Source organism: Myodes glareolus, chromosome 18 (genome assembly GCF_982192425.1).
Source record: "Myodes glareolus chromosome 18, mMyoGla1.1, whole genome shotgun sequence".
Classification (NCBI taxonomy): domain Eukaryota; kingdom Metazoa; phylum Chordata; class Mammalia; order Rodentia; family Cricetidae; genus Myodes; species Myodes glareolus.
In genome coordinates, this window is record NC_142043.1 from 44824778 (window position 1) to 44838865 (window position 14088).

Consider the following 14088-nt stretch of genomic DNA (forward strand, 5'->3'; position numbering starts at 1 on the left):
TTCCTAGTGGTGATACCTTGTCTGTGTAGATGCGAGAGCATCCATCTTTAATGTGTGAAATCATTTCTGTAGCCAGATATCATTTACTGGCCATTTAACATCATTCCTTGTAAACACTGGACTTTAGGGATAGTCTTTAATTGCCTAAATGGAATGATATAAGATGATGGGAGGTTGTGACTGTATTTTTCCCATAGTATGATTTTCAAGGTCCACCCATGGTATAGTATGTATTAGTTCTTAATTCAGTTAGTGGCTTGAAACAAATCCTTTTTAAAAAACTTAATGTATTTATTTTATGTGTATCAGTGCTCTATCTGTATGCATGCCTGCATGGCAGAAGAGGGCATCAGATCCCATTACAGTTGTGAACCAGCCTGTCTGCTGGGAACTGAACTCCAGGGAAGAGCAGCCAGTGCTCTTAAACACTGAGCATTCTCTCCAGCTCTTGAAACACGTCGTTAACTCCAAAATTACAGAATAAGAAATTTCTATCAGTAGAGCTGGAAATGGGCACTGCCTTAAAACTGTTTCAAAACAGCAGGAGTCTGAGAAGGTGGTTCTAGCCGTGATTACATCAGGCCAGAGCTGTTGTATCAGGCCAGAGCTGTTGTCTGAGGGACACTTAAATCCTATACTTTTCTAAAATGCAAATTGCTTCAGCATTTTTAATACATTTTGTCTCCCCCCTTTTGTTTTACTTTATTACGTAGTCACAGATACTACTGTGAAACCTTTATTTTGATTGTTTTCTATAAAGTACCATTTTTGTTGACCAGCTGTGATTTGGGAGTAGGAAGATGAGGTCTGATAATTGTGTTATTTTCTTCTTGGGTGTTTCAGTGAAATGATTAAGAAATGTGAGCAAATTAAATTGGTTTTTCATCATAAAATGATGTAAAAAAATTGTTTTTCAGGGCACATGTTGTTAAATTTAAGTCATGGCAAGCAAGACTTTTTAAAGGAGGTTGTGGAATCTTTTGCTAATAAAAGTGGCCAGTCTGCTCTCTGTGATGCCCTGTTTTCCAGTCCATCATCCAAGGATAGATCTTTCCTTGGTAATGATGCTATTGGAAACCTTAATGGACAAGTACCAGACCCTGATGACTTGGCTAGATATGATACTGGTAAGTTGTACGTTTCAAAGGAAATGCTCTTCATTGTAATCCATTTATACCTGGAAGGCTCATGGTCTTAATATTTTTTTGAATTCTTCCCAGGTTTATTTTGGCAGGAGGTGGAAGTTAAAGAGTCTGTGTATGGATGATACTTACTTTTTCTTTATATTATATATTTCTTGCTGCTTTTGTGTATTTTCTATCCTGTATGTATGTATCCATATATGTATATATACACATACACACACATATATGTATTTTTGCTATGTACTTTGAACCATTCAGTAGTCAGTGTGTTTTTTGTACTACTAAAGTAATATAATAATACTGAGAACTTTTTTTATTTAAATAGGATCTTTTTGTTTTGAGACACAATCTCACTAGTAACCTTGCTTGGTCTGGCCTAGAATTAGCTATGTAGACAGTGATGGCCTCACACTCATAGAGATCCACCTGCCTCTGTTTCCCAAGTGCTGAGATTAAAGTTGTTCACTACCATGTCTGGCATCATTTTACCATGTTTTAATGAAAGTTGTATGTAATGTTTTTCTTTTCCTGCGTTTTCCCAATTGTTTTTGTCCCTTGTCTTTTTTCTACTTGCCGAGATTTGGCTTTATGTTCTAGGATTTTTTATTTATTTATTTATTTATTTATTTGGTAATCTTTGTCTAACTTTTAGTCCAGTGACAGTCACCTTGCTGGGATGAATGCCCATGTGGACAGTTGTGCTATTAGCCTTTTCTCGTTGTACCAGTAGATAACCTATTTTTCTGACCTTTTACTGAAAAGGTTCTACCTTTTTAGTAAACATTATATAACCTGAAGTACTTCATCCTTGTAGATATGCAGTGATGATCACAAAGGGAAGCATGTGAGAGAGCTGTATTAGTAGATGGTATATGAGATAGAATATGGTTTAAAATTAATTCCTTGGAGATTCCTAAAACTGAAATTACTGAGATAGAAAAGTACTTACTACCTTTGTCTCTTGCAGATTGCTATAATGCTAGCATTTCTGGAAAACTTGGGTTCTCTTTACTTCCAGAAGCCCATAACTTTTTCAGTATTACATTTCTTGTAGATGAAAAAATGCTTTTTGCTATGCTCATAAGTTAATATAATGGTATTTAATTGTTACTTAATGACTTCTTAATGAAAGGAACATCTTTCCAAATTTTTATTATGTAGGAATTATTTACTTGTTTTGTCAGGGTTCTTTTATTGTTTTTAAAAATGATTGATTGATTGACTCATGACTCTTATTTTCTCAGATGGCATGGAAATTTCTTTTTTTATATTTATTTATTTATTATGTATACAATATTCTGTCTGTGTGTATGCCTGCAGGCCAGAAATGGGCACCAGACCCCATTACAGATGGTTGTGAGCCACCATGTGGTTACTGGGAATTGAACTCAGGACCTTTGGAAGAGCAGGCAATGCTCTCAACCTCTGAGCCACCTCCCCAGCCTGGAAATTTCTTATTTACCTTTTCTTATTAAAATTTATAAAGTGTAGCTGGGTATAGTGGCAGACTCCTTTAATCCCAGCACTCAGGAGGCAGAGGCAAGTGGATCGAGGCCACAGAGTAAGTTCCAGGACAGCTGGGGCTATAACAGAAACCCTTGTCTTAATCCAAAGCAAATCAAACAAAATTTTATAAAGTGTAATGCATTTTATAAGAATGTGAAATTTTGCTATATCTAGTTCTCTGTTTTGAAACAGCAGTTTGTAATTAAGTTTAATGTTAGACTAATTGTTTATTTTGGCAAACTAAAGACCCAAAGAAAATGTACATGGTCAGTTTTTCCCCTTTGTTTCAGGTGCCATTCGAGCACATAATGGTAGTCTCCAGCACCTTACCTGGCTTGGCTTACAGTGGAATTCACTTCCTGTCTTACCAGCAATTAGAAAATGGCTAAAACAGCTCTTTCATCATTTGCCTCAGGAAACTTCAAGGCTTGAAACAAATGCACCTGAATCAATATGTATTTTAGATCTTGAAGTAAGCAATGATTATAATTGATTAAATATTTTGAGTGTTTGTAATTTGTTTTTCTAACTCGCCATTTTTTAAAATTGAAACAGGTATTTTTACTTGGAGTTATATATACCAGTCATTTACAGTTAAAGGAGAAATGTAATTCTCATCACACTTCGTATCATCCACTGTGTTTGCCACTTCCTGTCTGCAGACAGCTTTGTACAGAAAGACAGAAATCCTGGTGGGATGCAGTTTGTACTCTGATTCACAGAAAGGCAGTGTGAGTAGTAAAACAATAATGATTCTTTTAACTTATGGCCTGGGTTTTACTGGGGATTTAATTAATTCATGTGAAGGTTTTATTTGTCATATGACAGCATATTTGGTAAGTGTTGAGCTGTATTTCTTTAAAGTAGTTCTATTAAACTTTTTTAGACCTGGAACGTCAGCAAAATTGCGACTTCTTGTGCAGCGTGAAATAAACACTCTGAGAGGCCAGGAAAAACATGGCCTTCAACCTGCTCTACTTGTGCATTGGGCACAGTGTCTTCAGAAAACAGTGAGTGCAATGAAGTGTGTGTCTGTCTTCCTTCCTTCCTTCCTTCCTTCCTTCCTTCCTTCCTTCCTTCCTTCCTTCCCTCCCTCCCTCCCTCCCTCCCTCCCTCCCTCCCTCCCTCCCTTACCTCCCTTACCTCCCTTACCTCCCTTACCTCCGGAGGCAGAGGCAGGCAGATCTCTGTGAGTTCAAGGCCATCCTCATATACAAATTGAGCGCTAGAACAGCCAGGGCTATTATGCAGAAAAACGCTGTCTCAAAAAAACCAACCAACCACCCAGCCAATCAACCAACCCAACAGAAAAAAAATCATTGCCTTAAACAAAAATCTTTTTCCATAATAAAGTTAATGTACTTACACATTAAGTAATGTGATGAGTAAAATATTGCCTGCTACTTAGTATGTGTAATGTACCAGATTAGAAGTAGATGTTTAGCTTTCTGACCGAAGTGTTACTTTCACGGGCAGATTTGGTTATCTAAAAATGGCAGGTTTTGTTTCAGAGAGGATTGAACAGGATCTCACATAGCCTTGACTGGCTTTATGTGGCCAAGGAAGACCTTGAACTACTAATCCAGTTACCTCTGCATCCCAAGTACCAAGATTACAGTTGTGTATCACCATGTTCACTTTTAAAAATGGCAACTCTCAAAAGTAGACTGGGCCGACTCATTAGTAAATGTACTAGACTTTTTCTTTTGGGTCACCAACCAGCTACCAAATCATGACATGGAGACTTATTCTAGTTTTGAATGCTTGGCTTAGCTTAGCCTCATTTCTGGCTAACTCTTTTATCTTAAAATAACCTTTCTTTCTTTCTTTCTTTCTTTTTCTTTTTTTTTTTTAAGTCTACTTTTTGCCTGGAGCTTTTTACCTTTTCTTTTCTGTATAACTTTGACTACTTGTCGTGTCTAACTGGCTGACAACTGCCTACTTGTTTCTGGCCCTATGTGTATCCTACGTTTTCTCTCTGAGCCTAGATTTCTCCTACTTATGCTCTCTGCCGGCCAATCTCATCCATCCTGTTTCTGCCTAGCTGCTGTGGGTTAAGCTCTTTATTAGACCAAATGCCCTGGACAGTCACGATGAAACAAGTGTAACATATTTGCACATAATTAAACAAGTGTAACATCTTTACGTTAACAAAGGCAGCATAAACATCTTTACATAATTAAACAAATGGTAACGTATCTTTTATGTTGTTAACAAAGGCAGCAGAAACAAATGTAGCACATCTTCACATAGTTAAAGTAATTTAGCAATATAAACAAATGTAGCACATCTTTGTCTAGTTAAAATAACATTCCACAACAAGTAGAGGCAGTAACTTTTTTGATGTTCCATTTCATTTTGATTTGAAATTTTTGTCATTTCTCTAAACTACTTGTGAAGTTTTGGAATTTTGACTGTCTCTTTTAGGGCAGCAGTCTTAATTCTTTTTATGATCAACGGGAATACATAGGCAGAAGTGTTCATTATTGGAAGAAAGTTTTACCATTGTTGAAGATGATCAGAAAGAAGAATAGCATCCCTGAACCTATAGATCCTCTGTTTAAACATTTCCATAGTGTGGATATCCAGGTAATAATGAACTCTTAATAAATTTATTGCATATGTAATTTATATACATACAGATAATAACTACTTCAGCAAATTGCCTTGTTATTTAATGATAGTGGTGCTTCCTAAATCATGAAACTGACAAAAATTTTAATCTGGAAAGCATGTGGGTTGGAAGCCGTTTAAGTAACAGTTCCAAATGTTCTTAGGCATCTGAAATTGGAGACTATGAAGAAGATGCACACATAACCTTTGCTATATTGGATGCTGTTAATGGAAATATAGAAGATGCTATGACTGCTTTTGAATCTATTAAAAATGTAGTTTCTTATTGGAATCTTGCACTGGTAAGTGATGTGAGAATTGAATTTCGTTTTGTTTGTTTGTTTGCTTTGAAAATCTAAATGTATCTTGTGTAGATTTTTCACAGGAAAGCTGAAGACATTGAAAATGATGCCCTGTCTCCTGAAGAACAAGAAGAATGCAAAAATTACCTGAGAAAGACGAGGGACTACCTGATAAAGATTTTAGATGACAGTGATTCAAATATTTCTGTGGTTCAGAAAGTAAGTTGTTGGTTGTTTCTGTAATTTAGTATTATTGATAACTGCCCAGGTTTTATATTTTGGTAACTCTTAAATCTTTCAATATCCCTGACATTAGATGTACCAGGGGCTTGTGTATAGCGTGAATGTGTGTTGATTCTTCACTTTATCTTAGGTTTGGTATCTCTTTGAAAAATAACAACAACAAAAACTTGTCAGTTGGGGTTAGGAAGATAGTTGTACAAGTGCGAGGGTCCAAGAATGACTACCCAGCACACAGGAGATTTCAGGTTGCCATGACCCACCCCATTTGTAATTCCAGTTCTCAGGAGGCCATGATAGGCGATCCCTTGAGTAAGGTTGCTAGTTAGACCAGCCGAAGCTCCAGGTTCTGCGAGAGACCATCCTTTGGTATGCAAGGTAGAGATAGTAATCAAAGAAAATATTTGATATTACCCTGACTCACACATGCACATGTGTGCACAGATTTTAGCACATGCATGTGTGAATATGAACAACACACACCCAAAAAACATCAAACTTCAGTATCTAAATACATACTAGTTTCTAAAATAGACAGTAATTTTGTCATTTTTGGCATGTAATTAAATATAATAACTTGAGGACTAGCTCTTTAAGAATTTTGGTGATGTGAAACCAGAGTATTTTTCCTTGTTTCTTTGAGTTGTTAGCAGTTCACACTCATACGGTTTTCATGTTTAGCCTTCCTTCTGAGTGTTTTGTTTATTAACATTGCTGCTCTTAGATTAGGGTTTATATTATCTGGTGCATTTCAGCATCTATATTTCACTCTATTCAAAATATCTTAGAAGAATCGGTAACTTTGTCCATATGGAAAAGCATCCTAAGTTCACTTTTCTTCATCACTTTGACTTACAGAGATTCTAGAAGCTTCTTAGACGTTAGATTCTACAATGTGTTTATAACTTAACATGTATTAAACTGCTTGTTAAGATGTCCTGTGGTGCCCACATGTAGTTTTTACAAAATGCTGAGGCAGGACTGAGAATTCAAGTGTACCTTGGGCTACAAGGTGAGATTCTGTCTCAAATAAACTAAGAAGAGAGGAAAGTGCAAACAGTTTAATAAATTAGAATCCTTTATTTCCTAAGTTTTTATTTTGGCATATTTTTGCAAACTAAACCTTTTGTTTTTAGTTGCCTGTTCCCCTTGAGTCTGTAAAAGAGATGCTGAACTCAGTTATGCAGGAACTTGAAGACTACAGTGAAGGAGGTACTCTTTATAGAAATGGTTGCTTGCGAAATGCAGATTCAGAGATAAAACACTCTACACCGTCTCCTACCAAATATTCTCTGTCACCAAGTAAAAGTTACAAGGCAAGTAGGAAAGAAAGAAATTACTGTTTTGTGATGTTCTTTTCTAAATGTCATAAACACTGTTAACATTATTTGTGTGTATATTTGTATGTTTAGTATTCTCCAAAAACACCACCTCGATGGGCAGAAGATCAAAATTCTTTACTAAAAATGATCTGCCAGCAAGTCGAGGCCATTAAGGTAACCACTTAATTTGACTAAATGTAACTCTTATGCTATGCTTTTTCGCTCTGATCATTTCCTAACTCTCCTTCCAAGCCCTGTCCACCTATAGGATTTCTCTGTGTAGTCCTCCACTCACTCTGTAGCCCAGGCTGGGCTTGAACTCATAGAGATCTGCCTGCTCCTGCCTCCCAAGTACTAGGATTAAAGGTGTGCACCACTACTCCTCAGCCCTCCATGCCTAGTTTTTTGTTTTGTTTTGTTTTGTTTCCTTTCTTTTCCTTTCCCTTCCCCTTCCCTTTGCTTTTTTTCCTTTTTTTGGTTTGGTTTTTCTTGGTTCATTACTTTCTTACAGTTGATCAAAATGCCCTTACCCTACTCTGTAGGGATCAATTATATATCCTGTTTTGTGTTACATCCCTCTTCACTCTTAACCATATTTTCTAAATTACTTAGACATCTATTTTCATATGAGATGAGGGTAAAACCTTTTATCTAAAACGGTATGATTCCTGTTATCTCTGTGTGACTGACGTGTACTGCTGTGCGCTGTCATACCTTTTCTCTTGATTCTTTTCTCGGTGTGGCTATGTTAAAGTATGTCAGCTTTATCACTAGGAATTTAAAAATTGTCTGAACATAATTATTTTCTGTTTAAATGCTTTTATATGAATGGTTTAATTGTGGTGTAGCATTTAAGGGGACTTAATTTTTAGAATTATAAATACAGATTTTTTTTCCTGATGCTTTTTGGGTAAGAACTAAATTATTTCTATATCTGATGTTATATTGAGGACATTTTGCTATGTGGTGATTATTATGGTATGTATAATCAGCACTATTCAGCTTTGAAAACTGGTTAAGTGACAGAATTTTGAGTTTGTACAATTATTAAGTGCTACACGAACCAGGATAACACATTATAGTTTCAGTATACAGGTTTCAGTCATTCCGTGTTATGTGCCGTGGAAATGTAGTGGAGTGCTGGTTGGTCAGCTGTAAAACTGGGTACTATGCACAACTCTGACTCTAGTTGTTAATTATTGAACAATTAGATTTTTTAAAAGATTTGTTTATTTATTCCATATAGTGTTTGCAAACCAGAAGAGGGTACCAAATCTCATTATAGATGGTTGTGAGCCACCGTATGTTTGCTAGGAATTGAACTCAGGACCTCTGGAAGAGCAGCCAGTGCTCTTAACCTCTGAGCCATCTCTCCAGCCCACAATTGGATTTCTTACTTTTTAAAAAATATGTGATTTATGTTCGTTGGTGTTTTGCCTGCATGTGTATCTGTGTGAGGGTTTCAGATCCCCTGAAACTATAGTTAACAAACAGTTGTGAGCTGCCATGTGGTTGCTGGTATTGAACCCATGTCCTGGAAGAACCATCAGTGATCTCAACCACTGAGCCATTTCCAAGTCCTGATTTCTTATCGTTGTCTGATTTATTTTTCTGTAAAGCTTGAGATATGTTGAAACCAGTTGTCATCACATCTTCTGTTTTTTCGTTTTTTGTTTTTGTTTTTGTTCTTTTGAGGCGGGTTTTTCTGTGGCCTTTTTGGAGCCTGCTCTGGAACTTGCTCTGTAGACCTGTCTGGCCTCAAACTCACAGGGATCTGCCTACCTCTGCCTCCTGAGTGCTGGGATTAAAGGCATATGTCACCACTGCCCCACCTATCTTCTGGTTCTTTGAAAAATGTTTTTTGTATGTGTCATGCAGTGGGTCCTTGTCGAGGCCACAGAGGCTGACCTCTGTTGTCTCATGTTGATTTCTGCCTTGTTTTATTGTCGCTGAATCTGGAGTTCACTTGTTGACTAGGTTGGTTGGTCAGTGAGCTCTGGGAAGTCACCTGTCTTCACTTTAGTGCTGGGATTTTTGTTCACACTCGCAGGCCCAGCTTTTATGTGGGCACTGAAGTCTGAACTCAGATCTTGATGCTTGTGCAATAGGCACTTATGGAGTCATCCTCCCAAATATCTTTTTTTGTTTTTCCCCTCTTTTGAGAAAGATTTATTTGGGAAGGAGGAGTTCAGAAGAGTGGCTGCCTCTGCCAGGGTAGTGGAAGACAGTCTCCCAAATTCTTTTAATATTAACAGTTAGGGTTAGATTGTAGATGAAGTTCAGAACTATGGGCCAGATATCAGTCATTTCCTATAGTTTTATTTTTTAAATTTGTACATGTGCAGCATCTAGACAGAGCTGAGTAGGTAGATGAGTGGGGACTATTCTTAAATTGAAAATAGAGGTAAGGAAATAATTGAAACACTTGTATTTACTCAGCTGTTTATGTATTTGAGACATAAATATAGTATAGGAAGGTCTCAAATTTGTAGTTTTCCTGCTCGCTTTCCCTCAAGCTGGGATTATATATGTGAGCTACCACTCCACTTAAGCATTTCTAGAATAAGAGAGCAGATAATACTAGGGTTTTGTTTGTTTTTTTTGTTTTTTTTTTAATGATCTCAATTGTTATAAATTGGTTAGATACCTAGGCAGAGAATTTTGATGCTGTTTTCAAAATTGACCTGTCATCTGATACTATTTCTTTATTTCTTGGGAAAAACAAAACAGATGATGTTTTTTCTTGTCTATTTTAATCCCAGCATTTGGGAGCAGAGGCAGGTTGATCTCTGAGTTTGAGACCAGCCTGGTGTACAAAGTGAGTTTGAGGACAGGCAGGGCTACACAGAGAAACCCTGTCTCAAAAAACAAAATAACAAAAGAAAAAAAAATCATTGGTTAGAATTGCAAGAGGAAATTTTGTAATTTCTGGGGTTGGGTTGGGTAAGATAGCTATGTAGAAGGCAGTGGTGTGTCTGCCATCTTGTCTGGTAGGAGAGAGTTAGTATGAAAACATTTTGGAGGATCAGGTATCAGTTCTATTTTTTTTCCTGCATCTATCTAATCTGTGCCTGTCTATTTGAGGTTTGATATCTGTGTCTGTCTAATTTGAGGTGTATTAGTTCTCTTGTTTACTAACGACATGGTATGACCAAGAGTGTATACATGATACATTTTCAGTTGCTGTGAGTAATTTGTCATTACCTTGGAAGTTTGTTCTCACCCCCCACGTGGTTAAGTGTTGAGAGGTGACCTTCAGTGCTAATTAGTCCAGAGGATGAGAAGAACAGAGCGTACACGGAGGAGATCTTAGAGCTGAGTAGGGCTCGAGAGCTTGAGGACAGTGGTTATCAGAAAAAGAAATTTATTTATCTTAAGTTTTATGAGTATCTTAAGTGTTTTAGTGAGACTAAATTTAGTGGAGATTAATGTAAGTTAAGTATGGAATTGAAATTAAATAAGATTTAGGGAATTAGTTCTTTGGGATAGAGTTAAAGTGAAAAATTAGAGTAGACAAATTTTTTTTTTAAATCTTTTTAAAAATTTGTTTTATGATTTATTTATCTTTATTTTATGTTCATTGGTGTGAAGGTCAGATCCCCTGGAACTGGATTTTCAGACCGTTGTGATCTGCCATGTGGTGCTGGGCATTGAACCCTGGTCCTCTGGAAGAGCAGTCAGTGCTCTTAACCGCTGAGCCATTTCTCCAGACCCCGAGTAGACAAATTTTAACACATTAAAGAACCATGTTCTTAGTACCTAGATTCCAGTGGCGAGTATATTCTAAACCATGCCAGCAATTTTTTTTTAAGATTTATTTATTTATTATGTATATAACATTCTGCCTCCATGCATGCTCGCACACCAGTGGAGGGCGCCAGATCTCATTACAGATGGTTGTGAGCCACCATGTGGTTGCTGGGAATTGAACTCAGGACCTCTGGAAGAGAAGCCAGTGCTCTTAACTGCTGCTGAGCCATCTCTCCAGCCCCCCCCAGCAAAGTGTTTGCTGAGCCTGTTCCTAGTATTATATACTTAAATGTTTAACTTTTCCTTTTATTTTCTTTAAATAGAAAGAAATGCAGGAATTGAAATTAAATAGTAATAACTCTGCCTCCCCTCATCGCTGGCCTCCAGAACATTATGGACAAGACCCAGCTCCTGATGGGTACCAGGGCTCACAAACTTTTCACGGGGCTCCGCTAACAGGTAAGCTGGCAACCGAACAACCCCTACATCCAATAAAATATTACCCTTTTAAAATTTTTTCCCTTTTTTTATAGTACTGAGATTTCAGCATGAAGCTGCATGCTTGCTAGATAGATGTTCTATCTCTGAGCTGTACCCCCAGCTCAGTTCCCTCCTCCCCCAAGATTTAAATAGGTAACTTGTGAATTTAACTTGTCTGTGGTTTTGTACATTCCAATATATGTTTACTTACATGTTTGTTCAAACTCTATATTTAGAATACTGAAATTTTATAAGTCCAGTCAGAAACAAAACAAATCTTACCTAACTCCATATATATTAAATCTCAAGGAATGTTTTAGAATTTTTTTTATATACATTGTAGCTAATCTGTGAAATGTTTCATAATTTGAAACATGTTGAGCAATATTGTTAGGTATTGAGATGGTGCCTAATAAATAAGAACTTAAACCTCTTGAGTTATTTTGATGGTGTTTAGAGAGACAGGAAGGTAATTAATTAATTTTCATTGTGAGCCTAGCCTTTTATGGCTGAGTCATTCTCCAGCCCTTATTTTGAAATGTGATTATTCACCGGGAAACCCATAATGAGCTGCTCTCTTGCTATTTATCTATTTATTCATTTATTTACTTATCTATTTATCTATCTATCTGTCTATCTATTTATCTTTCTAATCAATTGCTCAATCTGTCTATTGAGGTAGAGTTTTATTATTCAATTCTGGATGGTCTGGAACTCACTGTAGTTCCAGGATGGCCTCAAACTCATTTCATTCATTTAAATTCTTTTACCTGCCTCTTCTACCCAAGTGCTAAGATTATAGACATATTCCCCCCCACAGCTGGCTCCATAATAAGTTCCTTTTAAAGATTTGTCTTATATTTTAGCTATATAATTTAACTCCTAAACTATGGAGTTGATATTTGTTTCACATAATTACCTTGAGCATCTGTGTGTGTGCAGATATGTATGGCAATGTCATTTTTTTTTTACTGTGTAATGGGTTGGTTATGTGCAAAAGTACATTTTGTATATAATTTTATCACAGTAACAGTGTGTAAATACCATTGATAATTTTAGTTTTATAGATGAGGAAATGATTTTAGAAGGATTAGTTTATCCATTATCACTTATTATACAGCTAGTTACTGATAGATTGATATTTTTATCCCTAACTTGCCAGCATGATACAGCGCCCCCAGGTGGTCAGCAATAATAAAAGTAGATCTCTTACCTAACAGATTACTCATGGTATTCATATTCTGAAATCTGAAACTTAATAGTATGGTAGGTCTTTCTTTCTTTTTTCTTTGTTTTTTTTTTCTGGTTTTCTTTTTTTTTTGGTTTTTTGAGAGACAAGGTTTCTTGTAAAAGCTCTGGCTGTCCTGGAACTTCCTTCGTAGACCAGGCTGGCCTCAAACTCACAGAGATCTGCCTGCTTCGCCTCCCAAGTGCTGGGATAATAGGCATGAGCTACTGTGTTTAGCTTTTTTTTTCTTTTTTTTACTTTTGTGGTAGCTTTTGAGTGTTGACAAGGTGTCCTAAGTGGAAAAATCCTACATAATACACTCATATGAGAGGATGTTGTCAAAATATAGATTCACTGAAAATATAGGCAGGGTATGGTGGCAAGCATGCTTGTAGTCCAGTACTCAAGATGCTGAAGCAAGAAGATCACAAGTCTAAGGCCAGTCTTGCCTGCTTAGTGTGGCCCTGTCTCAGAAACAAATTGAATTGAATGAATGAATGAATGAATTTATGAAACACGAATGAATTTGGTATTACTTGCTTTCTATCCTTAAGATAGAAAGGATATATGTATATATAAGATATATACATATCTTTATGTATATGCAAATATTCTGATATCTTTGGTACCAAAAAATTTGGACAAGAACTTACTTAACTAGAACTGTAATGTATATTGATTATTTTGTTTTGTTCTTTTTGGCAACATCTTACTTTGTAGCCCAGACTGGACTAAAACCCATGATGTAGCTCAAAACTGACTTCAAACTTACAGTGATTCTCATGTCTCTGCCTGATTGATGGGATTGATGTTTAGTGTAAGATCTAGTTTGAATAAGCACATCATGTTCTGGTTCACACTTAAAGAATTCTCTCTGTTCTCTTCTCATAATGATTTCTCAGTGTTAGCAAGGTTTCATGAAGGTAAACTTAGTGTCATACATTACATAGAAAGTATGTGTTTAGACGGTAGACCTTGCCTGTTTAAAACTCTTGTGTAGGGAATTAAATAGACTGGCTGACCTCTAGAGTTTATTAGTTTTTGTGTGCAGCAGTTACTTAGGTATCTCTTTGGTTACTATTTCCATTTCTTCTGTGTACAGGCAAAAAGGATCTTTTTTGGTGTCATATAAGCCTATAAACATTCACGTTGTCTTATTCTTTTAATGACAAATTGCGTTGGCTAGAACATCCTTGATTTTAGTTAAAAACTTCAATTGCTTGTTGGCAAGGTCATAAGCTTATCCACCTGTGTTCATAGTAAATAATACAGAGAAATTCTTGTTGTCTTTTAAAAAATAGATGCCTAGAAGGTAAAAACAAATAAATCTACTCAGAAGTACTGAACAATGTAACGAAAAATTAAGATTAACCACCCTTTAAAAACATACACAGTCTTTAAGACTTTTATATTTGTTTTATGCATGTAAATATTTTGTCTGCATGTATATCTGTGCACCACACGTGTGCCTAGTGCCTGAAACTGGAAGAAGACTGCAGATC

General features: G+C 36.4%; 1 protein-coding gene across 2 annotated transcripts in view; it reads left to right on the plus strand.

Annotated features, from left to right (window-relative positions):
- LOC125411548 (E3 SUMO-protein ligase RanBP2) overlaps positions 1 to 14088 on the plus strand; it is a 56066-nt gene that overhangs the window by 19888 nt on the left and 22090 nt on the right. For both annotated transcript variants that reach the window (XM_048451761.3, XM_048451762.3), the window contains exons 9-18: positions 918 to 1127; positions 2942 to 3123; positions 3207 to 3382; positions 3538 to 3661; positions 5079 to 5240; positions 5429 to 5566; positions 5639 to 5785; positions 6943 to 7122; positions 7219 to 7302; positions 11202 to 11337. In XM_048451761.3, the coding sequence (XP_048307718.3) occupies positions 918 to 1127; positions 2942 to 3123; positions 3207 to 3382; positions 3538 to 3661; positions 5079 to 5240; positions 5429 to 5566; positions 5639 to 5785; positions 6943 to 7122; positions 7219 to 7302; positions 11202 to 11337 (1539 nt within the window). The remainder of the gene's footprint in view (positions 1 to 917; positions 1128 to 2941; positions 3124 to 3206; positions 3383 to 3537; positions 3662 to 5078; positions 5241 to 5428; positions 5567 to 5638; positions 5786 to 6942; positions 7123 to 7218; positions 7303 to 11201; positions 11338 to 14088) is intronic.